The sequence below is a fragment of the Silurus aristotelis genome (assembly GCF_946808225.1).
Source record: "Silurus aristotelis genome assembly, chromosome: 3".
Lineage (NCBI taxonomy): Eukaryota > Metazoa > Chordata > Actinopteri > Siluriformes > Siluridae > Silurus > Silurus aristotelis.
Genome location: NC_139576.1, coordinates 34,693,743 through 34,720,868, shown reverse-complemented (window position 1 = coordinate 34,720,868; position 27,126 = coordinate 34,693,743). Strand labels below are relative to the sequence as shown.

At 40.0% G+C, this 27,126-nt stretch overlaps 2 protein-coding genes and 2 long non-coding RNA genes across 5 annotated transcripts in view; 2 read left to right on the top strand and 2 right to left on the bottom strand.

The window, feature by feature from the left end:
• Window positions 1-4,700, top strand: part of tmeff2a (transmembrane protein with EGF-like and two follistatin-like domains 2a) — a 94,792-nt gene extending 90,092 nt beyond the window's left edge. For both annotated transcript variants that reach the window (XM_083537257.1, XM_083537256.1), the window contains exons 9-10: window positions 1,011-1,169; window positions 3,960-4,700. In XM_083537257.1, the coding sequence (XP_083393383.1) occupies window positions 1,011-1,169; window positions 3,960-4,056 (256 nt within the window). In that variant the 3' untranslated portion in view covers window positions 4,057-4,700. The remainder of the gene's footprint in view (window positions 1-1,010; window positions 1,170-3,959) is intronic.
• The window catches only part of LOC310723855, a 99,867-nt gene that overhangs the window by 70,898 nt on the left and 1,843 nt on the right, over window positions 1-27,126 (bottom strand). The gene's annotated exons all lie outside the window — the stretch shown is intronic.
• cavin2a (caveolae associated protein 2a) lies at window positions 9,337-25,101 on the top strand. The gene is made up of 2 exons (XM_083537253.1): window positions 9,337-10,028; window positions 23,709-25,101. The coding sequence occupies exons 1-2, from the start codon at window positions 9,513-9,515 to the stop codon at window positions 24,585-24,587; spliced, it is 1,395 nt and encodes a 464-aa protein (XP_083393379.1). The 5' UTR covers window positions 9,337-9,512; the 3' UTR covers window positions 24,588-25,101.
• On the bottom strand, window positions 20,105-24,576 carry LOC310723856. The gene is made up of 2 exons (XR_014532812.1): window positions 21,265-24,576; window positions 20,105-20,349 (listed from the first exon to the last, which is right to left on the bottom strand). It is a non-coding gene; the product is annotated as an uncharacterized lncRNA (long non-coding RNA).

Below are 27,126 nucleotides of genomic sequence, written 5' to 3'. Positions count from 1 at the left end.
TCGGCCATGACACGGAAAACGTACCATTTTGCTCCCTCGTGATTGCTTTAGAACCGTTTTTGGCATCCGTGGGTACTGCGTCATGCAGTACAAATCCAGACTGTTGTGCTGTCTGGGGCGGTTGAACATTATGGGTTCGTTAATATTCTAATTTATTCAAATGAATGCCAAATTGAGTCCATTTATAATTCCAATTGAATTTTAATGCCAGTTTAAATGTTAAACGGAGTTTGACGGCTCTTAATGTACAAAAAAAAAAGGGGGGGAGAAAAAAAGAAAATGGTGCCTTATTTATACAGTTGTCCAATCAGCCAAACAAGTTGCAGCCAGACCCATGTATTAAATCATTGTCGAGAGCTTCAGTATACATCAATCATCAGAATGAGGAAATAAATCGGAGTTTTCCAGTTGTTGGTAGTTCAGTTCAAATTTTCTGATTTTGGCTTGCAGGATTTCAACCTGGTGTGGTCTTCAACTGTTGTAGACTATACATCCTGAGGTAAAGCATGTCAACATCGTGAATGTAAAGAGTATTTATCTGAGTTTCTATCCGTTCAAATCTGTTCATTCAAGGCATTTCTGAATGCAGAATAGGTCACGTACTGGAAGGTTTCTTTTGTTTTTTTTTTGCTGATCAGTTTCATAGCTCGTACTATCAGCCACATGACTTTCAAAGTCACTGAGATCTTTTCTCCTCATTCTAATGTCTGACATGAACATTAACCTCTGGATGAGTTTAAACATCGTTTGCCGCCACGATTGGCTGTAAATGTGTTCCTATTAAAGTGGCTAGTGAGGTTATGTCTTATAAAATGGTAAGTAAAAACAATTTTCACACCTATTTATTACTCCATTGTCTCATACATACATATTGATGCATTATTACACCATTGTCCTCATTGTATTATTGGTCCTCCTGATTGGCCCATTTTTAGGTCATTGGTTCATTGTTTCACCACATTGGTGCATTTCTTAATATAATAACCTTGGTTTTATTCTGGTCAACACAGTTGTCACTCAGGCTTCAGTGGCCCCCAGTGTGACACCAAGGAGTACAACGTGCTGTACGTGGTGCCGGGTTCCGGAAAAGTCCGTTACGTCCTAATCGCCTCCATCATCGGAGCCCTGCAGGTGGCCATCATCTGTGTGGTGGTGCTGTGTATCACCCGGTGAGTCTGAAACTTTCACAACTGAGCGGTTGTTTACAGGCCCATCAGTGGCGGTTGGTGGTGGTGGGATTTGAACTCTTGACCTTTCGGAAATCCCACACATCGGAAATCCCAGAGCACCATGATCTAACGTGTATTTCCACCCGATAAAGGAAGTCACAGCCTGATATTCTTATTTAATAAACGCTGCAGTTCATACACAGTTCTAGAGAGCCTAGGAACACTAGCAAGCTGATGGCCACACACACACACACACACACACACACACACACGCCTCATCACGGTTCAACTTCCAGTGGGAGTTTATTCGGGTTCCACTGGGAGGCTGCCGAATTAAAACTCCGTTGAAGGTCAGCAGATTGCGGCGCCTCGGTGCGAGGATCAGTGGTTAAAGCTGAAATCCGCTCCACTCTCGAATAACCTTCTGAACGAACATTCAGACTCGACTCCAGACTTAAGTGCTCTACACAGAGCGCAAAGAGGGAGCCGGCAGGGGGAGCGTTCACTTACAGATAAACGATAGACAGCGGAATATAGCAAACCGGCCATCTGGAGCATCTGGAAAATTCCCAATGGGCTTGTCGATTTTGCAAAGGCGCGGTCCGCTCAAACTCAGGAAATTAGCTGCAGGGGGGTGGGGGGCGGTGGGGGCGGTGGGGCGGTGGGGGGGGGGGGGGGTTGAAAATACGGGATTCCTCTCCAGATTTTACGGAAGTCCTAGGAGGCCATGCTTTATATGTTTTTTCTATCTTGTTTCTTGAATTTTCTCAACATAACAAAAGCTGTTTTTTCTTTATCATGATTTAGTTTGATCTTGACGTTAAAAAAAAAAATTTTTTTTTAAAGTTACCTCACGACGCAATCGAGCGTAAAGATCTTGTGCTTTGCGAATGTTTCTGGTGCTCTTTTGAACCGAATACGCAGAAAATAAAGCACTGTTACGTCAAAATCACAAGAAAATGTATTCATGATCATGCTGTAGATCACAGTTAAGGAGACATCTGCATGAAAAAGCAGTAAGGAACTGATTAAAAAACGAAGTATCTCGGGATATATTCAAATCTGACAGAAAATATGAATGTCTACAGATAAGTAAAATGCGAAACTGGATAAAACGCTGTAATTAACGCAGTCGTTCTTCGGGTATCCTTCAGAAAGTGATGATACAAATGTAAAGTACAAAGAAGAAATCTCCACAGGAGAGGTTTGCTGTATTTCCTGCTGCTCTATCCTGGCTCAAAGAAACACTACACTGCTACAGACACCGTACAGCATGTAATTGGAATCTGCCTGGACGTGCGAAGGGAAAGTGTTCCTACAAGACTGCAGAAATGTAGACTCACTGTTACATGTGGCTTTAACTGGAGAAGCTGACCTTTACCCCGGAGCCAAAACGTGCAATATGTTCCTTTGAAGATCCCATGAGGCAAAGCAGGCTTTTCAGAAACCTAGAGGCCAAAACTTTGAATGTCCTAGATTGTTACCTTGGTATTCAAAATTTCATGTTTTTTGTGACTATTTCTCGCAATTCTGACTGGTTTTTTACCCAATCTGGCAGCATCACCCCCTCTGTAGTGCCAAGTTGTTTCACACATTGAAAATGAAATATTCTTCATGCATGCCATGGAAAACCTGAATATCTTCAAGGACTGGATTTCAGAATGTGTTTCTAAAAGATTTATACAATATTTTATATATTTCTCATTTATAAGTCATTTAATTTTTGAGCATTACCCTTTGTAGCACCAGCTACTGTTATGCTAATGCAACAAAAACGGACGATACAAAATGTGGGAATCACGCTGAGGTGCACAAATTTCAGTTTCACTGCCAGTGGATGATGCTAGCCATGGCCTCTGGAGCCAGCATGACATAAATAATAGTTCTTCTAATGAGTAGAATGAGCACAAAAAATAAATAAAGGGAAAAAAAAAGACATCCAAAATGTTTTGAAGATCCGTACTGTATCCCTTATACCAGACATTTTAAGCTTAAGGCCCCCTGGGCTACTTTCACCCCAAGGATCCATTATATCCAGGCCGCAAAGTAATATCATATTTCTGTTATAATTGGCAATTTTTGACTCTGTGGGCACTCCACAACTTCCACGCTTTGTCCCAGAAACGATGCTTCATATCCACCTACAGGCTGCTCGAACGCTCTGCACGGTTGAAAGTACAGTGTGAGCAACTTTTCTCTTTTATGAAGGTAAACAAAGGCACACCGAGGAGTTTCTCACCGATGCACGCCATCGCTTTATCCTGAGAGTCGCCCCAGCACAAAACCTAACCCCAAATCTTAATGAACTGATAGCGAAGAAAAGATGCCAAGCATCCTACACGGGCTTCTATTGACTTTTATTTTTGCTATTTTTTTATACGAATTTAAATGCTGATTATGTTTGGCTTAGACACAGTATTTAATTTTCACACCCTGTGTTAAACCACTAGGTGGCAGCAAAGGACAAGTGCTTACAAAAGAAAATAAAAAAAATCAGGGCCTAGAAAAAAAGACATATGCAAGCCTTTTGGTGCCCAATCAAGAAAAAAATACATTTGTCCGATTTGTACTTTATTTCAATTTACTTTATTTTATTTCTGCCAATTCTGAATTTATTTCTCGCAATTCCAACTCTATTTCTTGCATTTCTGACATTTTTTCAGAAATTCCGACTATTCTGCCAATTCTAATAAATAAAGTCGGAATTGGCTGAAATAAAGAAATGTTTAAATATACACTCAGATGTCTTTAATGTCCACCCATTGTTTTCTTTTCTTGTCTTTCGAACAGAAAGTGCCCACGGACTAACCGTATCAACCGTCAGAAGCAAAACGTCACGCACTACAACTCGGAGAACACCCTTCGCGCCTCCACCCGCCTCATCTAAGCGTCGGGAGATGCCTCCCAGTCGTGGGGATGTGTAGTCACAAGAGATTAGAGATCCAGCCGCTCCCTCCTGCCTCCTGGTGCAACACGACGGACCATCCCGGACTACTGCACTACTAGACAGAGGGGAGGGGAGGGGTGATGGTGGGATTGTAGGTGAGGCTGAGGGGGGTGGGTGACACGCGGTGCCTTCTACCTGTGGCACAGGACACAAACCCGAGAGGATCTTAGGACATTACGTTAGGACACGTCCTATATTTGGTTATGTATGGGTAATATTTCCACTAGTTTCTTTGTTTTGTCTTGGTGGGGTCCTTTTTCTGTAAATGTAAATAAATAATTTATATCACAAAACAGATAATAGCATGCAACTGTATTTTTATGGCGGGTGCCAGTTTGGCAAGAATAGGGGTTCGTAACTTTTTTTATAGACAACACTACATCTGTGGATTAATGTCAAGTTTAGACGGATGATTTTTTTTTGCTATAAACACCGTCTCTCGAGCCTGATATATATGATACGTTATGTGTTACACCTGTTCTGACCACTAGGGGGTAGACTTTGTGCAAAATAATGTAACTTCTTGTGCCTTAGATCCAGAGCTTATCGGAACTGACCCATTAAAAATGCAAATCCAGTTGTGACATTATAATCGACATTGGTACATTGGTAATCTTAAACGATATTTGCATACACAACGCACCTCACATGGCAAAAAAAGAAAGACGGCACACAATGAATGAATTTGAGAAAATCATACATCATGGCTGACACACTGATTTCCATACTGATTCATGAATGGACAATGAGGAGTAAAAATAACTAATACTGATATTTTATAGTAAAAATGGAACTTCCCTTGCAATATTCTTTCCAGTCTGGGGTGTGTCAATACTGATATACTGATTCTGTAGACTCCTTTGATGCCATAATGAATATCGATTCTTGGAAATCCTGACAGTTTTGGTCTAGACCATAGTCTGCAACCTTCACGAACGAAAGAGCCATTTTGACGTCCCTCTCCTACCAAATAAAATTTGCCTGGAGCCGCAAAACATGCTTGACCTTTAAATTAATATGACACAAATTCTTGTTTTATGCAGACGTAAGGTAGGTGCACAAGTGGGGGGGCACTAGTGTGAATTCTATTATATTGGGATGTTAGCAATGGATGCCTTTTTGTCCTTGGCGAGACGTGGGAGTGGTGGCGCGGAATACAGGCTCTGATATTTCAATCAAGGATTCTTTCATATATTTTCCATCACAATACAATCCATGAGATGATGACTATAATTTTTGGTCTAAAAGATGTTGGTCTAAAATCCCTGTATGAACCTTTGCTGGTGTGGTGAAGAAGTCCTCCGAGTAGACTACATAATAAAAATAAATACGTAGAGCAGGTATTAAAAAATACCTGGGGGCTACATGATACTACAAAATCAGTGTCTGTGCAAGTCATGGGCATGATCAGTGACAGGACCGAAGTCTGCGGCAGGATCATTCCGGGATTGGGAGTGATCAGGGTGTCTTTGTGTAAGACTTGGAAAGAAAGTGTCAAAAGCATTTGGATTTGGAGCAGAAGCAGAGGTGGTGGATCAAGAGGAAGAGTGGAATTTGAAGAAGAAGGATTAAGTCTGAAACAGTCTGAAACAGGGGCAAGATCAGGGATAGGGATGGAGGACTGGGAAGATTAAGAGGCAGAGATTGAGACTGGGGAGGTTTAGGAGCAAAGATTAAGATTGGGAGGGTTTAGTGGTAGAGCTTGAAAGTGTAAAGGATCAGGGGCAGAAATGGAGACTGGGAAGGTTTAGGTATGGCGATTAAGACTAAAAGTTTAGGGGCAGAGATTGAGAATGGGAAGGTTTAGGGGTAGAAATTAAAACTGTGAGAGTTTTGAGGTGGAGATTGAGACTGGAAAGCTTTGGGGTGGAGATTGAGACTAAGAATGTTTAGGGGCAGAGATTGAGACTGGGACGGATCAGGAGCAAAGATTGAGACTGGGAAGGTTCAGAGGCAGAGATTGGGGCAAAAAGCTTATTACTTATGAGATGTTAGTGACTAAGCATTAGTAGAAGATTTTGCCAAACAAGAGACAAAACAAAGAGTAGAAATTTGGAATTATAACACCAAGGAAACACAGCAGACACGGGTCTGAGGTGATGATTTCGCCAGGGTGAAGCTGAAACACAAGACAGAACTGAAAGCTTCTGTGAGAATAACTAGAAATTCATGAGTATCCAAATCATGTGCTAACATTTGGTTTTGAAGCCCTTTTTGGAACCTATTTGCATACAGTCAAATAAATTGTAAACAGACCCTGGGATTCCTATTCAGCACAGGATTTTCTCTGATTATTTGCAGGAAAACAGACTGGACTATGACCCTGTCCTCAACCAGCACCATGGGAGGAAAGGGTGAACAGGAAGCATTAAATGTGTGCGCAAGAATGTTTTTTTGGTATTTATTGTGTCTTGGAAACTTTCCCAACCGGACTTGCCCCTTTAGCTTTAAATCATATCGGTCTCAATATTATGGCAGATTACATAAATGCAATACCGGAAAGAATTCAGCGGAGGTGATCTTCTTTCTCGGGTTCGAACATTGAATATTTCTTTATTACAGTATTTATATAGAAAATCCAAACTGAATCCAGATGCGACAGCTCAATGTCTTGCAAAGGTTCTAGCTTGATAACGATGAAATCAGGATGGACATGTAAAAATTGGTCCTTGACATATTTATATTTATATCCAGGTCCAGTGTCAGGGATAGAAATTTGTCTTTGGATGCAGTCGCATAAAAAGTTTCCCTATACTCGATATAGGAGACCTAGATGAAGATAAACTGAAACTTCTCACCTCACCTACTTCAGTGCCTGACTTTACTAACACCCTTCCAACACCCTTGTGTTTGAATGAGCACAAATCTGCACAAGCACATTCCAAAATCTGGTGGAACATCTTCCCAGAGGAGTGGAAGAAATTATAAGAGCAACTTGGGACTAAATATGGAATGTGAGCCCCAAAAAGCGCATAGAATTTGTTCGGCGCATGAGGAAGGCGTCATGGCCACAGGCAGGTAAAGTTGTCATGTAGTTCGTGATCGCCTGGATGTTCTACCACATGTGCCTGGTGTCTCCACTGTCCTGGAAGTGGCCGTGGATTCTCTTGGCGTGTAAATGCTCTCTAAAGGCTCAGAACAGTTTGGCCCTCACTGTTCTGGTCTTGTTCCCCGCTCTGAGGGCGGAGTCTCTAGACATCAGTGGTGTATATGCGACAAATAAAGGATGTTCAGCTTGTTTTTGTTCGAGCATTCGAGAACACTGCGGTGGCGCTACCAATTCAGGCTGATCTGTAGAGGCACGTTTATCTGCGCTCTGGAATTTTCCCACAGCAATGAAACACAAAAGTAACAGCCAGTGTGCTGCACGCAAATTACACAATAATCCTCAGATCCACAAAGATCAGCTACAGGATGTTGCAGGTTTCAATAGCAATATAAATCCACATCACCTGGAGCAGCTCAGCCTTACAGACGTTCACGACGATCGGTTCGTTTTCACTCTCGTAGATATGCTCTTATCACAGGAGCATGCCATCGCAAGAGAGGAAATTAATTATAGGTTCTATTCAATACCACTTTGTGTTGCGCGTTTTACAATCGTCTCAAAGCAGCTTTACGCAGATAAAGTGGTAATAAGGGGGTTATGAAAGAATGCCTCAGCCATAAAAGTCATAAATTAATATTGCCTATAAGATCAGGTGATCTAAAGGTAATCTGATTATGAATATTAAGTAAATATTAAGTCCCCATTTAAATCACACATGGGTTATGCTTGTTTATGTTCCATTCATGGTCTATTTTCATAATTTTCTGCACCTTGATTGAAAATGTTTCTAGTAGCCAGAGGTATTTAATGAAGTCCTAAGAGGCCATATTTTATCATGCCGTGATTTTCTCGTGATCTCGACATAACAAAAGTGTTTGCTCATTATCACGACTTCATTTTCTCATGAGCTCGACATAAAAGTTGTTTCCTTATCATGACAATTTTCTCATTATCTCGACATTACAAAATTGTATATTTGTATTTTGAGATCACGGAAAAAAGGAAGTTGTGTTATAATCCATTTTTCGTCCTTGTTTTCTCGTTATCACATGGCCTCTTACGACTTGAAACAACCGTGAAAGAAAGTACTCCATTACCTTCATGCAATGTTTAATTTTGACCAGTAGAGGGCTCTAGGAGACTCTCCTGTGTTTGGTGAGGTTGCAGAAAAAAATGAATTTGAATGAACACAATTTATAGAAGTCATAAACGTGATCAGATAAAGATGCTTTACAATAATCATGCTCGTTCCTTGTTTAAAAAAAGGAAAGCAGAAGGCATCGGTGTGTATGAGTTTGAATGTGTGTGCGCGTTTGTGTGCAAAGACACAAAAGGCCAAAAAAGGGTGAGAATCTCTTCCTTTTTTCCAGAAAGCAACACAGGATGAGCAAATTCCCATCTCTGATCCGACAAAGGAAACCTAATCCTTGTGTGTACTCGAGAATGTTTTTTTTAGTTTTTTCAAGGTGATTTTGAATTCTCGGGGAATGACTAAAAACAAACGTTCACTTGGGCGCATAAAAGTTTAATTGTGTAACAAAGACGCTTTCATATTCTCTGGCATGAACATGACCTCTTGTTATAACACACACAAACTTAGCAATGTTGTCTTAAAACGGAATTCTTCTCGTTTAAGCATTTCAGCACTGAAGATGATGATGGGACACATTTCACCATTTCAATGTTACCACTCGGGTCTGGTATAACCTCATGTTCTTGCATTCTTGGTGCCACTGCACATGCTCATAGGGAGTGTGTGTAATAAAGAGAAAGAGCAGGATGGGAATATGAGAATGTGTGTGATTAGGGATCATCCTGGCATGGTCCCAAGGGTAAATATGAACACACTGTGTACATTTGAATTTCCTCATTGTCCGAGTTCTTTAGTCTGAGTGCTGAAGAGAACATTAGAAGTGGAAACAAGACCCATAGTGTAGGTTTGATCCGGTTATTGCATACAGGTGTATATCGTCTACTACCAAAAACCGCATCGCAATCATACTATGGTATTGCCTTTCCTTATCTGTCCTTCACACACTCCCAAACCAGAGATATTCTCACACAAACACACACTGACACTCCAGCTTACTTTAGACCACTGGGCTGGGCTGGGCTAGCTAGGCAACCTGGCTCCTCCTCTGGGTGTGTGGGGAGTTTTTAAGTGGTGTGTCGGGAATGTTGTTGTGTTCAGGAGACGTGGAAGGCAGCGAAGCACATCCATGTGACAGACCTCCTGAAATAGAAGCAGCCAGGCTTCCTAAATAAAGTTCACAGGTGAAGTCATACGATTTGCAAGTCTCCAAAGAAAAAGAGCCACACTTTTTTTCTGTCGACCAGATCCTCCAACATGGGCGAAGATGCTGTTCGAGCTGATCAAAGCTCATCCACTCTGCCTGCCCCAACCAACTCTGAGGCCTCCCCTGCTTCAGCGGTGGAGGCCCAGGATTTCTTCATCCCCAGTTCAACTCCTACCTCCCCGACTCACACTCTCACCCGGAACAAATCTCCAGCCAGCCCAACAGGGCCCGCAACCCAGGTGAGCGCCATCACCGTAGTGGCGCTGCTCGACCAGCTGGTGGTGATGATCGAGACTGTGCAGGAAAACCAGCGACGCATGGAGAAACGCCAGGCTGACCTGGAGGGCACTGTGCGGGCCGTGCAAGCCGACTTGACTCGCTTGAGCAAGAGCCATACGGCAACCTCTGGCGGGGTCAACAAGCTGCTCGAGCGCTCGCGCAAGACTGGCATCTACGTCAAGGAAGTGCGCGAGCGCCTCGATCGCCAGAGTGGCCAGGTAAAGCGTCTGGAGATCAACCATGCACACCTGCTCAAGAGGAATCACTTCAAGGTGCTCATTTTCCAGGTGAGTTCGGGTTCCTCCTCATGGATGGCAGGTCATGCTTGGTCACTTTTCATCAGGGTGTAGACGAGATTGATGGAATCGAGCGCCTGAAACACTTTTCCGGTACAAGAGATGTGTAAAGACAGGAGTATTTATTACATAACTGAGCCAGGAGCCTCAAACAGTAATGTGGAAACAGCAAGAAGAAATATCTTTATATTAAATATTATATTTTATAGATAATGGTGTGGAATATTATGAGTAGCCAAAAATGAGCTTAGAAAGATACACTAAACTACTAAAAGTTGGTCCAGAGTGAATAACTAGCAATGTAAACAGCAGCAGGTGGTGAAGAGATGTGTGTGTGTGTGTGTGTGTGTGTGTGTGTGTGTGTGTGTGTGTGTGTGTGTGTGTGTCAGAAGAAAGTCAGAAAATGTGTGTGTGTGAGACCCAGAGATAGTGGATTACAAAGAATCCAGTGTCCTCAGTTCATCTTTTGGGCAAAATTGCCCAACAACGTGTTTAGGTCTTTGAAAGTGAAAATGACTAACCGAAGTCACGGATGTTCTCCCTCAACCAGCTAAGCAGCCTAGTGGGTGTGTTTAGTCAGGACTAATCCATGTAATCCAAACTAGAGATGCATTGTATGGTTCAGAAGTTGCTCTATTATGTATGGTACGGAAAAAAAAAAAAAAAAAAACGTGTGAGGCTCTTGATAGAGAATTGTGTTGGCCTGCAGTGCAAACATCAAGCTTTTCAGCCCATTTAAATTGCCTCAGGGGTTGGCTTACTGGTTGATAAGCCTGATAACAATGTCTATTTCTCTTGTTGGAGCATGTGGGTTTTTATTTTTTTTCCCGAAGCGTTAGGAAAACATTGACAGCTACTCCCATGCTGCTCGATGTATACAATCGATTACATCACACATTGAATCATCACAAAATTGAATCACAATGTTTTGCTTGCTTGAGGATATCAGAGGAGGCTCCGATTTGTATTCGGCCTGAAAAACGTGACAGAAAAAGCATCTGATTCTTGAGTCGATGTCTAAGTCGGTTGATGGCGTCTATTGACTGCACGCCGGTTATTTACCGAGCTGCAATTGAGCTTTCTGAAGATACCGCTGCTGTTAATAATGCTGTTTGCCTCAATATACTGCACCAATCTGGCACCAATCTTTTATATTATAAATGCACCACAATTTACATTTTGGAGCGTTTAAAAACTGCCAATCTAGTGGAGCTAATTCAGGTAGGAAGGCGGGAAACAGAGGGCGGGGTTGCTCGCAGTTCATCGCCCCCTGGCATTTATGAATTCCTTCACAGTTCCTTATGAGGGCAGGTGGAGTTTTTTTTTCTCCAGCTTCAAACATTAACTGGATCCACCAAACACCATGTTAAAGCTTGTATAGACCTGCAGGAGCAGGAGCCTGCACCACTGCAGGCTGGAGTATTTTACACAGTTCATTTCCTGGTTAATTCAAGGGAACAGACTATTTCTTGGAATTTGACCACGAAAAAAAAAAAAAAAAAACCTTTGTTTGGAGATCTTACGCAAGTTCGCAAAAATATCCACCAATTCGAATACAAACATCAAGAAAATTGCAGTTTATGGGCTTAGGTTTGCTTTGATTGGATTTCAGATAGCTGCGTTAACACGTCTTCAAAAGACTCCAAATGAAACGCAACCTTCAAGAAATTTCACCATGACTTTTTCCGCAGCTATTTTCACGAATACTATTCCGATTTCTAAATTCGCAATACCAAAGGACCAATCGTTCAGTCCAGGGAGGGGTTAACTCCTAAATTATCTTATTACATAATGACTAGTGGAGTGCAAAAGAAGTAAGATGACCCAGCTGTGCTGCAGACTCTCACTGGAGCTGTTGTAAATGAAAGGTTTCATGTAATATCATAGGGGTTGGTCATTGTCGGTGTTAAAGCCAACGCTGGAGTCGATTCGGAACAATACCCAGTGCTGAGAGTGAGAGAAAGAGCGAGAGAGAGAAAGACTAAAGCTGCTATCAGCAGGGTGTGTCCTGTACTGCTATACGTGTTTTTTCAACACGTGGCAAAATCGTCTGTTCTTTCATTACAGACGAGGTGTGGTGGTGTTAGGTGTGTTAAACCTTGCACCTTTCCAAATTGATTATGTTCATGTCTTTTAGAGCAGTTCAGTAGCTAAAGTGATCCCTTATTGTGTTACAACTTTATAATATTTTATTACGTATTTTTATTAGATTACATCCAAACCATGCAACCGCCATTATCGCAAATACCAGGGTTCTGTACTGAAGAGAAATGATATTCAAAACACAGGCATTGTTTATCTTTTTCGGGAAATGAACTGGTCTGGGGTATATATACTTTGCACATATTTGTGTGTTTGATTTTGCATCCGGTTGGTGCCCTCAGAAAAAAAACAAAAAAAAGCATTGCTATGCTATTTTTTTCTCTTTCTTCGTGCTTAATGTTAGTAGAGGTCCGAACAGAGTACACAAGTCCTGCGATCTGCATACTTTCTGAGCTTGAAAGTGGACTTAAAAACAATAAAAGTGTGTGTGTGTTGAGTGACAGGTCTGCTGCTCAACTGCAGCGTCCTCCTTAGCGTGTTCCAACCGACCCTAATGAGCGGTAGCATTAAACACATTAAACACGACTTTAATGACTGTTTTTTTTTTTTTTGTCATTTGTCTTCATTTTACATTTTTCGTCGTCCCCCCCCCCCATCATTGCTCTTGACAAGTTCATTACATGCCCCCCTCATTCACTCATCTTCAGAAACCGCTTTATACTGGTCTATGCTCAGTGTAACATATACAATGTTAAACAAGGATATTGATGCATCACCATACACACACTCAGTAGGTTCACACACACTGCGTCACACACTGGCAATATAATCTTTTCTTATATATTTGCACTAAAGTATTGGGACACCTGACTTTTCCAGATCTTGAGTGGCCTGCTATAAGGCTATAAAGCTTATAGAACACCTTCGGGATGAATTGGAATGCTAACATGCACCCCAGGCCTCCTCATTTCATCTACATTAGTACCTGACTTTACTAGCTGAATGAGTACCAAGCTCCACAAGCACACTGAAATTTATTGGAATATCTTGCCAGACGAGTGTAAGTTAATTATTAGAGCAAATAGGCACAAAATGTGGAATGGGATGTCCAAAAAGCACATACAGATCTAATATTTAGGTGTCCACAAACTTTTGTTCCTATAGTGTGTATCGATCTTTCGACAGTTAAAGCAAGTTTGCATGCTTTCACTGGACGAGAAGCGGAAGACTTTGCATTTAAATATCGTATACAGTGGCGAAAGACAATCGGTCTTAACATCCAACATTTTAGCAGCATTTTTTACATGTACGTAAATGTTGTCATATTTCTTACATCGTGTAAATGGAGGAAAACCTAAGGTCTTTGTATTGTTGTAAACATCGAGGACTACAGTAAATTGGTGTATAGTCTTGAGCTGGTGTTTGTACATCTTTATCTACGACCACCTTAACCTCGTAGTTTAGATTAGTGTGAATGCATTCGAGATCTATAGAGGTTTTCAAGGTCGATTTCTAATATTTGATGCATATTGCGCTAGAAAAAGCTCCTCGCTTACTTCTTTAAGGGAAGTGATAAACGATCCGGTCTCACAGACAAAACTAAATAAGCCGATGCCGCATTTTGTCAACAGACATGTAACTGTTTAAGTCGAAAACATCACATTCTTTTGATTTAAACCATTGTTGTTTTTAACTGCTACCTCTGGGACCAGTAGATCAGGTTGTTATGGTAAGCTCTGTGGGTGTGTATTGTCTGTGCTGATAGTTTGTTGCTATTTACTGCTCAGCAATTAAGACACAAATTGTGGGAATGTCTATGGCTCCTTCGGGTCGCTACAAAAGGAAGTTCCTTGATAGCTTCTGTTTATGAGAACATCCTATTACGCCTGGTACTGCAGCAGGCCACGCTCCGACAAAAACACATATCAGGGTAATCGCATTTTGTACAAAGTTATACCACAAAATGCACTCGAGGATCTATATGTTAGCAGAAAAGACACAGATTTTCCCTAAAAAACCCTTTTTTTCTCTTCAGTTCCTCAACAAACTTTGTCCTTCAGCTGCAATAATAGTACAAGATCAAGTATTGAGGACATCAATATCATAAAATGTCCTTTTTTTGCATGCCTGTGTCCATTTCTACACTTTCAATCAGTTGTTTGTGCATGGTTACTTCTTATCTTGGTCCCGGAGCTCCAAGGCAAAGCTGGGTTTCTCCCCTGAGAAAAAGAGATAGAACGATAGAGAGAGAAAGGTTACTACAAGTAATTCGGCTGAAATGGTAAAAAAGACAAGTCTACTTGATGGATAAAAAAAAAATAGAAACATGGCATGCTTAAAGGGAAAAGATTATATAAAAGTAAAAAAAAAAAGTGCAAGAGCATTAAGAGAAGAGGTAGATCGTTTCAAATAGCTCGGGGGGGTGACGAGAAAAACAAATTGATGTGGTAAAAAAGCTGGAGCTAATCTATGTCTTATCTCGCGCTTTTCACTGGTTGGGCAGAAAGATATCAAATGCGAATATAACAAAGCAAACATTAAAGCGCAGTGTGTGTTTATTCACGGATCGATTATTAATCTGGAGGTCTAGAATATGAGCACTAGTCACGCATTTGTTAACTTATTGACAGACAGCCACAGCGAATCAGGAAACATTATTGTATTTTTGTAAAAAAAAAAAACCCTGCTTTAATTTAATAATTTGTTGTCATTACATCATCACCATCAAGCCTAAGTTCATATAATAGCTCTGAGCCTTTTATACTTCATTAGATACTTATTATATTCTGATATATTTATATACTTTATTTCCTAACGTATTAGCATTGATACTACAACATTTATGCAACGTTCTATACAGCAAGGTGCATTTATTTCCAATTTGCTGAACCATGCACCAAAAAAATTCGTTTTACTGTTACAGAGAACAGTAGGCTTTCCAACTATACACACACACACACACACACACACACCCCTAGAAGTTTATTTGAGGTTGTGTAATTAGCATGACTCATTGTGTACTTAATATAGCCAAGCCTTTTACGTAAAGGAGAAGCTAGAAGGTTCCATCCAGGGCCTTTTGGAGATTTTGACTCACCACCAATGGAAAGACACCATTAATCTAACATAGAAAAGCGCAATATCGTACTAAAACTAAGGAAAGTAGGGGATCTCTGGACAAATATGAAATGAAATATACTGTGGTGGTTCCCTTAGAATGTATTTATATTCTGGAAATGTGGTTGTATTATTAGTTTTTATTAATTCGATTCATTTTGTTTGTGCAGCACTTTGGACAATTCGCATTGTCCGAATGCCGTTTCGTTTTTTTTATAGGGCTGTAAAGACCACTATTGTCCTAGATGTAATTTTTACAGAAAATGTACAACTTATATATACACACCGGTACCCCGAAATTCATGGGTGTTACGTTCTAAGTGAGTTCTGAAAATCTGCGAATTTTGGACGCACCCCTGCAGCCGCTATGGTACCTTAGTAAATTCACCTAGACATTATCACTTTAGTGCAATAATGTTTTTTACAAATTTTATGAAATTTGTTAGTGAAAACATAGTTTAAAATGTTATTCCTAACGTTCCTGAACATTCGGACCCGCTGCTGATTCCCACCAAATTTTAAGATAATCCGCAATTTGCTGTTAGTCAGGTTCCAAATGAGAACCCACGAATTTTCCGACCTGCGAGTTCAGAACCGCGGATTATCAGGGGTTGATTGCATTATTTAAAAAAAAACATATACAGTAATCCCCTGCTTTACCGTGGTTCGAATCTGGCGCCCCCCTTGGTTTATCATGGAATTGCATTTGCCACATAACTAATTCGTTTCGCAGATTGTTCTCACGGAGAGCACGACAGACCAAAAAACTTATAGGGAATTGTTTTGATGGAGTTTTATGTTAAAATAATAAAATTTATAAATAAAACTATATTTATGAATTATAAAATGAAGTAAAATGTTAACACAGTACAGTACTCTATACATAAAATAGCATTTTTGGGGTGGCGTCCGTTTATCGCGTTTTTTTGTTTATCGTAGGCGGTATTGGAACGTAACCAAAACAATAAACAAGGGATTATTGTACAAGAAACTAATAACTACTGTGTAATATATATATATATATATATATATATATATATATATATATATATATATATATATATATATAATAATGACAGATTGGTGTGATGTGTCCAGACATGAAGAGGAGATACTGGTACAACCTTTTTTTTTTTTCCAATCTCATTCAACCACAAGTTGCCAAACATTACATCGCTTCTTTTTTTTTTCTTTTACACCAACATTATAGTTGCATTTCGAATCTTGTGGAACATTCATTAGTTAAGGTAGTTCCTGTTATCGCTTCAACTACAGCAGCTACAAACTCACCAGACACCCTTCCTTGCTCGGTCATTCTTGAAGGTAATAACAAGAACAACACCAGCTAGCCATGGTATAGAGAAAATGTGATTGCAAAGGCTCTGAAACTAAACAGTTTGACCTTCAATTTATCAAAAAGCAGATTTAACCCATAAGTTCTGGTCATGTCCTAAACTGAGACAATTTTGGTCTTCAATATTTGAGATTGAGATTCTGCATTTGAATTAAGAATTCATCTTAAACCCAATAACAGCTTTATTCGGTGTCACAGGTGACAACGATTGCATAACTAAAAGATAAAGAAAATGCCTCAGCATTTGCAGCATTAATAAAGCATTAAGAAAAATGATTTGAGTGGAAATCACCAATACGACCTAAACTGTCTCTATGGCTGATGTAATGCAGTTTCTTAAAACCTAAAAAGGAGCAAGCAGAGCATTTTACAAAAGATGGGATCCTTTAATAATCTATAATTTTATTTATTTTTATTTTCTTCAGTTTTGTTTTGATCTGGTATATGGGTTGTGTTAAGTTGAATGGAATTTGTGGGTAGAAAAAGTGAAAAATGAATGCCTTTGAAAAGTGTCACTGAAGACTTTCAGTGATTTTCAGAGTCAACAATCAATCAAGAGCAGTGCAACAGATGTTCTTTAGGGTTTTTTTTTTTTTGTCATCCAGAACCTGAAATTTGTGTTTTTTTTTCCAGATCAGAGCATCATGTAAAAGGTTTCGGGTTCATATCACTGTGCTGGTTATTTCTTTCAACCAGTGGGAAGTCCACATCCTTCCTTCCTTCCATGTGGTGACATCATATACCCACCGTATTCTTTTTTTTGTTTTTTGCATAGTTGTGACAAGGCTTTATTGGTGGTTTTGCAGAAACCCTGTCCCGAGCCGGTATCCATGGCAATGTCATTTCTAACACAGGATGTATATAATTATCCGTGTGCTCAACCCAGGCTTCGAGGTTGTGGTTGTGCGCAGGTTTAGCGCAATGAAATTTAATGTCATTTTTTTTTCCATTTAATTCAACAAACACAGAGGCTCAGGCTTTCGGTTAGTCAAAGTACATGCAGATGAATTGCCATTGCTTTCCAATGCAAATATTACGGGGGAGGGGCCTTTAGTGTGCTGGTTTTTTTATTTTCTGACTATGTAATGGTGAGAAAAATGGTTGATTTTCCATCAATATGAGGTGTACGGTAAATAAATAAATAATGTAATTAAGTGTAAAACAATACGATACAATTGTTGCTCGCCAAATAAAAAAATAAATGCACAAACGTAATCCTGAATATAAAAATAAACGTGCATTGAAAGTTTGTTCCCTTTCGGGTTCTTTAAATATTATTAGCTAATAAATAAAATGGACGTTAAAGATCTAAACCACTCTATTGTATACATTGTATAATTTTTTTTTATTTTTTGTTATACTGTACGGTTGTACAGACATTTGAGACCAACTGCTTATTGGTTTAGGGATAAAAGCATACAATATGTATACACAAAAACGGTCCAAAACTCAATCTTTTATCAAATAATTGACAAATTGTGTGACGTCTTGCTCATCGTCTCGTCTGGATTTCTGCAGGATCTTCGGTTTTGTTACTGCTTTGAATGCCGAATTGCAATCGCTGCATAAACCTCTTCATTTTATCTTCTCCTTCCTGTGGAACCAGCTTTAATAAAAATTTCCTATATTGTTCTATAACATTTGCCTTTCCTCTGCTTCGGTCCTGTATTTTATTTCTTTCACTACCATTGTCTTGGCCCACACACACACACACACACACACACATTTATATCCTTGTTCCTCCCATGATGTTTCCACTCTAATAGTTCGGAGGCTTTCACAGGAGTGCATTAAGTATCTAGGCTCTGATTACATGTTGAAGCAGGGGTATGAGCGTGTAACAATGTTTTCAAAGACATACACCCTTCGTCTTGTTCTTACTGAACTCCTGTAGAGCACTTGCTTAAAAGGCATGCATGAATTTAGCAACCTAACAAACAGAGAAGAATATATACTTGGGATTCTTGGTGTATTTGTACAAAATACAGAAATATATTTAATATAATTCATGAATATAATTCACACCTATTATAGCCTATTATGAGCCCACATCATCAAATAACACCAGGTTGAACATATTCAACGTGGTATATAATCTAAAATGTCAGGGAACCAACCCCAGCCACTCTTAGTGCTGGTCCTAAGCCCGGATAAATGGGGAGGGTTGCGTTAGGAAGGGCATCCAGGGTTAAAACATGTGCCACATCAAACACGCGGATCATAGATACGGATGATCCGCTGTGGCGACCCCTAATGGGAGAAGCCGAAAGAAAGTATATAATCCAAAATGTAGATTATTGTTAGACTTAGAAAATGCATCTCGTCACAGAGGCTTGGAAACGGAAAAATCTGGATTGTAAACCATCCCCATTTCATACTAAAAAAGGTGTGCAGGGGTTGCAAATTAAAAACAATACCTTTCGAGCAGATATTCATCTTTTTCAGGTCCTATCAATTAAAAAAAATATTGCACGCAAAGGCTGGTCATTGACACCGCTTAATGCAAAGGTTTCTACATGTATCTAAAAATACATCCGAGAGGGTTATTACGTTCTCACGTGTGAGCGAACCAATCGGCATAGAGCTCAACAAATCCGAGCTGAATGAGAAGCTGCCGTTTCATAAAGCCACCTCGGTTCAAGATTCAAAGGTTTATTGTTATACGGATAGGAAACGGTCTGTTACACAATACAATTAAATTCTTACTCCTCCCAGAAATGTCTCTCACTGTTCAGCAGGAGATAAAGAAAAGCACAAATTATGAATCGCAAACGGTGCATGAAGATAAAAAAGGAAATAAGAAAAAGACACCCGCATTGAGTTTTCTATGTAAAAGCGTGTTTCGTGAATAATTAAGCACGAATGTGGAACTGTGCAGATCCATTCGCTGAAGAAGGCTACTGGTGCTAGTGCTGTTTGTTTAGAGGGTTAGTCATCTCAAGGATATAAGTAAAACATGCAAATTGGTTCAAGTCCTCGAGTTTCGCAAGCGATGTGAAACTCAACACCGATTGTATTCATTCGATACGGTATTCAGAATCTTATATAGTACCAAAAACTGAATGTATGGAGGAGGTGGTAGCTTAGTGGTTGAAGCATTGAACTTTAAATGCAAAGGTTGTAAGTTTAAATCCCATCCACACCAAACTCCCATTCCTGAGTAAGGTCCTCAATTCCATACCTGCTCAGTTGTATGAATGCAAAATGTATACATGCTGTTCCACTTAACAAAATATATATTTATTATACACACAATCTACATGATTAAACCTAGAATTCCCAATGTGAGGTCCTGGGATATCAATGTGTCTGGGAAGAATAGAGTGGTGGAACATACAGTCAAAGCTATTATTAGAGCGTTTTTCGCTGGTTTGACTGGTTACTTATGTTGAATGGGTTTAATAAAGTGACAAAAAGCAGTCAATGAGTAATTTTGCACCCAATGTGCTTTAAACTCTGTGGCTTTATATTCTAATAAGTGGATTATAAAAACGTTCATAAAATAATTTCATACTAATAGGAGTTTGCGAAAATTGTGGGGTTTTATGAGGGGTTTTTTTACACTTAAAAAGCCTTTATTTAGATTGGATCAGATTAGATTCAACGGTCACATGTTACAGTTTAGGCAACGAAAATACAGTTAGCATCTAACCGGAGGTGCATCAAGCAGTGTAAAATATATATTTTTTCAAGTCAAGAAGCTTTTATTGTCATTTCAACCATACATAGATGACGCAGTACACAGTGAAATGAAACAACGTTCCTTCTAAACCCTGGTGCTACATAGACAACATAAAGCTACATAACAGAAAATAATAATAATAATAATAATAATAATAATAATAATAATAATAACAATAATAATTTTAATTTACATAGCGCCTTTCCCAAGCTCAAGGACGCTTTACAAGGTACAATATAATAAAATGAACATACATAAACATATTCGTCGGACATTTGCCCAGGACGAAGGATTACAGGCAGCTGCATGAGTTAATAGCAGAGACAACATAGACATAAAAAACATACAGGACAAGAGATAGAACACTACATAGTACATGAAACCTACACCACATTTCAGAAAAATGAAGGACTCCTAACACTTATGCATTGACTGATAGTGGAGGTTGAAAAGGTGGGTCTTAAGCCTTGATTTAAATTCAGTCAAAGTGGTAATGGTTCTGAGTGCAATGGGTAAGGAGTTCCATAGTATTGGAGCAATGACAGAAAAGGATCTGCCACCCGCAGAGGATAGACGGTATCTAGGTACACAAAGAAGTTCAGAATTTGAAGACCGGAGTGATCGTGAAGGAACATAGGATGAGAGAAGATCGGAAAGATAGTGAGGGGAAAGAGCATTTAGTGCCTTATAAGTGAGGAGTATGATTTTATATTTTATGCGAGATGAAACTGGCAGCCAGTGAAGATCAAATAATATTGGGGTAATGTGGGCAGATTTTTTATTGGAGGTTAACATTCTGGCAGCCGAGTTTTGTATGTACTGTAAACGTGAGATTGAGTGAGCTGATAGACCAGAGAAGAGTGAGTTGCAGTAGTCGAGACGGGACGTAATCAGAGCATGCACTAATGTTTCGGCATAATTTCTGCAGATGAAAGGTCGCAGTTTGACAATGCGTTGCAAATGAAAAAATGATGTTTTGGAGAGGCTGCGAATATGGGCATCAAAGGATAGTGAGGGGTCGAGTATGATACCTAAATTTCTAATTTCTAAGTGTCCTCGCCACATAAAGTGCAATTGTGTACAGGTTGGTAAGACTATGATATATTACATACATTGAATACAACGGTCATGGATGGTGTGTAACCCCGTGTTTATGGAAAGGTGATATACACATGTGCAAAATAATATAGGTAATTATACACAGTATGTGCAACGGTTATAAGGCTGAAAATGGCTGCAAGTGTTTGCAAAAGATCGCAGCACAGCTCCCGTGAGTGAAACGTAAACCAGATTTGCACTGAAATAACCACTATGCTGTATTTAAAGACTGCGGTGTGCTTTTCTAGAGGGTGTACTGAATTTCCAGCTCTTTCAAATGCGTGGTAAAGTCCCAATTGTGTCCCAGCATGCTCATGTATCAGCTGCGTAGTGGCCCATTGTGCGCTCTCGCTCTCAGGCGGAGGCCCGACTTGAAACAGTGTTTCGTTCGGAGCCATAGCGGCATTGCGTGAAACGTGACACGGAATGGGCGCCTCCTCCTCGCTCGTTAAATCGCAGCAGAGTTCCTCGTTCACCTTCGGGATGAGCAGGAACTTCTAAACTTGGTTTTTTTTGTTTTTTTTTTTTTATGTTTTCCGTATTTTTCACTACCCAAAGCCTTCGCCCTGGTTTAAGTTTCATCATGTTTATGAGTCAGATGAGTCTCAGCGCACTGAAGCCTGTGGCAGTGGAGAAAAACTGGTTTACCCAGAAAACGCTCTCGTTTGGACTGGAATTGAGCCTTTGGGGGATTTGCTGCACAAAAAGTCTTATGGTGCAACAGGAGAATTGAAGAAAAAAAAAAGGCTCTCAAACTATTTAGTCTGAGCCAAAAAAATCTGCACTTTGTAAAGCAGGAACCGTCACAAATGGCCAAGGAAGAATGCGAAGTGCTTAAAGTCTTGAAATCATCCCCAGCACGACACAAATTCTTCAACGTTCCCACACATAAACTCCGAGCTTGGAGCAGAAGGTGCGTGAAGTTCCTTCGTGACGTCTCGAATTCTTGTTGTTGGCCCTGAATCTGCCTGATAGCAGGAAAAAAAATAAGAAAAATAAAGAAAGAAAAAAAAAGAACATGGATGTCTCTTCATGCTCATTTCGATTCGAATAACAAAAGTTGAAGCCGGGATAAAGGCTGAGGCGGATCGTTGATTTAGATTCGAATAACACATCCTTTGGCCTGGATTATTTGCGCAGGTGTGCTTGTGCTGCTCAAATCGTGCATAATGAAATGAAATACTGCAACCCTTTCAATTAGGTCACGCCTGGATAGAACGCTTTTCTTTGTTCTTGGTGGTGAAGGTGTTTTGCCGTACCTCTAATCTGCCTTGTGATCCTGCAAAGATCTGGATCTCATCCCAAAATTTCTTGATTTTTACTTCCCTTAAAAGGTGTCCAATAGATGTATCTGTGTTCTTCGTTACATGAGTTTAGCTCCATTCTAGGTTGAACTTGCACCTATACAAAAAGTCTCAGATTGTACCTCATATTGAGCGAGAGTTTTTCAAGGATGCGTTATTGGGTAAATGAAAAATGGGGAAAAAATTAATAATGCAGCCCCATCGCAGGTGCATAAACATGCCAGGCGTTGAGTTGGAACATTTTCCTGGGCAGGTTCTCAAAGGTTTGCACATGTATATACATGTTTTGGTGTGTGTGTGTGTGTGTGTGTGTGTGTGTGGGAAGGAGGTTGATTTAGTGAGCAGGTGGGATTAATGCTATTTTGCTCCACCTTACCCTCAGGATTACTACTGTTGAGCAGAATACCTCTCGCAAATTTCTGTTCTGGATCCTGGGGGTGAGATGCGCCACGTTATATGTGTGTGTATGTACAGTATATAAGCTAGAACGAGAGCTTCAGGGTGTTAACATTGGTATATGGTGTCAACACTAATAGACTAGGAGGAAAACGGTCCGTACATCAAGAACAAAAAGTCGGAGGAGAAACTATACGTGAATACGTGCACAATATACTGTTTAAAAAAAAAAAAAAAACATTGCCTTTTCTACGATTCATAAAAAATATTTACAATTCCATACACTTTTACCAGCATCAAGTGCTGACATGACTTAACGCTGCTTCTTCAGAACTTCTCTCCGATTTTGTTTTCTCATTTTCATTCTACATTTGCCTTCTTTCCAAGGCAACGCCCACAAAGATATTGTATAACCAGAAAGCATGTCATGACAACCCGCATTTATGCACCTTCGTAAAGGTTCCAGAAGAAACGTGTGCAACTGTCGATTGCTACATTGTGAATACTGTTCAGGGCCTGAGAAATCTAATACTGGACTACAGAAACGTGAGGGACGTGTAGGTGGAAAGCAATTAAACACCACAAAATGATCTCCAGTGAAACTCTGGTAGAACAATTGCAAGTTTCAAAAATCCTGAAAAAAAAACCCTCACCTATCTTTGTTCTCTTCCTTGCAGGAGGACAACGAGATTCCCACCACCTTGTTAACCAAGAATTCGACAGTAGATATTTCCTCTGTGCAGGATGAGGGCACTGCCTCTCAAAGGGCTTCAGTGATCGATCCCAACCACTCCCATGAAGAAGGATTGCAGACCATCAGCCTTTCCTCTGATGAGGAGGAAGGAGCAGCGAGCTCCCCACTTGAGAGTGGCACCTTGCCCAGAGAGCTGCATGAGGATGAGTTCCCAGGACCCGACAGTGATCGTCTGGAGTGGTCTCGCACTGACAAGTTTAAACGGTCCAGCCTGAAGAAGGTCGACAGCCTTAAGAAGGCCTTCTCACGCAGCAGCATCGAGAAGAAGATCAACAAGATCGTGCCCCCAGAGCGGCGCGAAAAGATCATGAAGAGCTTCACTCCCAGCCATCCCAAAAGCCCGACCAACAAGAGCTCATCATTTCGGGTCTCACCCATGACTTTCAACGTCAAGAAAACGAGAGATGGAGAAGGTGAGGCCCCTCTGGCTGTGGCTGAAAATGCAACAGTGGAGGTGCCCCCGATGGGGGGGCCAGATGGTCAGCTACCGATGGCAGAGGTCCATAACGAAGAGGAAAAGTTTAATGGGAAGGAGCACAGTCCATCCAGCACAGGCAGTGCAGACGGGGCCTGGGCTACAGAAGACGCAGAGTTCGAAAATGGTCCAACAGACAAGGTTGCAGAAGAAGAAGTTGAAGAAGAAGAAAAAGTAGACGACGAGGAGTTACAGGAGCTCAAACAAGCAAATAATGTCGCAGAATCTCACAAGAACGGCGATCATAACGTTGGAGACGAAGAGGAGTCCATGTCTGCACCTGAATCTCCCCTGTCAGCTGCAGTAGCCATCCAACAAGCTTCTTAAATTTACTAGCGTTCCATCTATTGCGGAGATCTTGGCACGGGAGCGCAGCCTCTCTTCAAAGTTGTGTTATGTAAGGGCTTGTCTGATAGAAAACAGGGCTCTTGTTTTCTTTTTTCCCTTGAATTGGGCTCTACATGGTAATGGGTATAAACTATTCAAACTAAATGATTAATGTTTTATCACACTTGATATGGTACACTTGGTATAGCGTTATCTACTTGCATATAGTCTCAAACCTCTGTTGCATGCAAATCTATACTTCATCTTATTATTCTTCCTAACATACTCTCCTACAAAGGGATAATCAAATCAAGTGTCATAGAGTAATCAAGGGATTACGAAATTGAGATTGAGCGTGCCCTTTTTCTACAAAAAAATAAAATGTCATAAAAACAAAACCTTAAATAAAATGCTGTATATTGTCTGCTTTTACCAAATATTGTTTACTGCTTCGAGTAAACTGCTTTTGAACTGATAACAAGGACAAATTGCTTTTAATAAAATGTTAATCTGAGATTCTGGAGTAAGTTGCACATTTTTTTTTTCCTTCTTACATTATGGTTTGCATATAAAAAGTGAATGCTCTCAAGAAACATAGAATTAATACAATTAACTGATTTGCTCAAGAAAAGGGTAAAACGTAAAAATAATCATTACATGGGAATATATTGGGATTATTGTTCTACTGTGCACTAGAATTCCAGGGTGTGTCTCGAAAAATAACCAGGTAGAAAATTTGCATGCGTTTGGCATTTCGAAACTTGCACCTCTGCCAAGCTGCAATAACAACGTTTGTGATCATGAATAAAATCGATAAGCATTAACACTTACCACATTTGGCAGACGCCCTTATCCGCAGCGACATTTATCTCATTCATACAACCGAACCGCTATAATGTAATATCAAAACGTACCTACAACACAGGTACACTGTGTATAATTAAGGTCAACCAGTAAAAGCATTGTACAAAGTTACTTCTACAAGGTTATCTTTCAAGTTTATATTTACATGAGATATGTTTATTCCATCCTAATCGATCATTAAAAACAATATCGAATCAGAGCCTTGCCCATGAACCCTCCTGTTGGCAGGTGTGTGTGTGTGTGTGTGTGTTCAGGTAAGTGTAAATAATTGATGAGTCATACCTGATTAGCAAACAGCAGGCATTTTAAAACTCTAGCCTGGTCACTTATTTATTTATTCACTCACTCACTCAAGAAAGAAAGAAAGATGCTTTTTGCATATCACATGTACTTAACAGCTCAGTAAAAATCATTCTTCGCATATTCCAGCTATTTTGGGAAGCTGGGGTTTAAGATGCCCCTGTTGGACCCTTAATGCCCTCTTCCCCTAGGGACAATGGCTATCATTGCTAACCCAGTGGTCTGACCGTAGCAAACTGGGATTGTATATGGGATTCTAAGCAATCGCATGGTACAGTCATATTTTGGACAATTTTTGAATTTCTAAAATCAGCCTACAACACATTCATCAGAGGTAGAACATCTGCCTCCAGAGGTAGGATCGCAACGCTTGTACCTGAAGGCAAATGAGCTCCCCACTAAGCTTTTCCTACTAACATCTTCCTCACAATAGATGTAGGTTTAAAAAAAATAATAATAAAAAAAAAAAAAAAAAAAAACACATGCTCTTGATCTGATGTATGTCCAAAGAAAAATGGGGCTAATTTCATTCCAGGCAGGAGAAGAAAAAAATAAAACACATTCTTGACTCTGATAGATTGCTCCTCAACAGTGTATTTTCCATGGTGTGAAGATAAGAGAGGTGGTGTCTGTCTATCTGAAGGGATTCATGGCATATTTTCCACCAGGAGGCCGGGGTATGCAGGACCCTCATGCTGTACAGGTGTTCTGCCTTTAAGCTCTCTCAGCTGTTTGGCTTAGCAATGCTACGCTCCTATTCATCACGATTCACATCAATATCTTCAGCTTGAAGGCTCAATAAATTGTCTAGAGTAGTAGCACTTTTTACACTTCGAATTTGATTATAGCAATGCGTTAAAAAATAAAGAAATATGAGCAGGTCCTGAATGAATCAGTCATTTGTGAATATCAGTAATGATTCAAATTAAGTGCACATATTAGAATATTGATGCAAAATAGGAATCCCACCTATGTATTTTGGAAATATGTGTGCGTGTTGTTTCCAGACCCAGGTCTACACTTGTCTCATTTTTAACATGAACCACATGTGAGATGGAAATGGAGTCTGGTTTTCTTTTTATGTATTTGTTAGTTTGAATTGGACATTTGTGGCAAATAACTGAAAGAATTATGCAATTGGTTGAACATAAACCCGACCTGCTATTGGTTATTGTTTTTTTTTTTTTTTTATGGTATTTGACAATCAGCATTTTTCAAAAGGGCTTTAGAATTATGCCATTTATACAAGCGAGCAGTTGAGAGTTAAGGATGTTGTTCGAGCATTAACAGTAGCTTGGTAATACTGGGATTCAAACTCATGAGAATTCAGAAATCAGAGAAAAAAGGGCTACGCTGTTGGGTTCTTGAGCAAGGC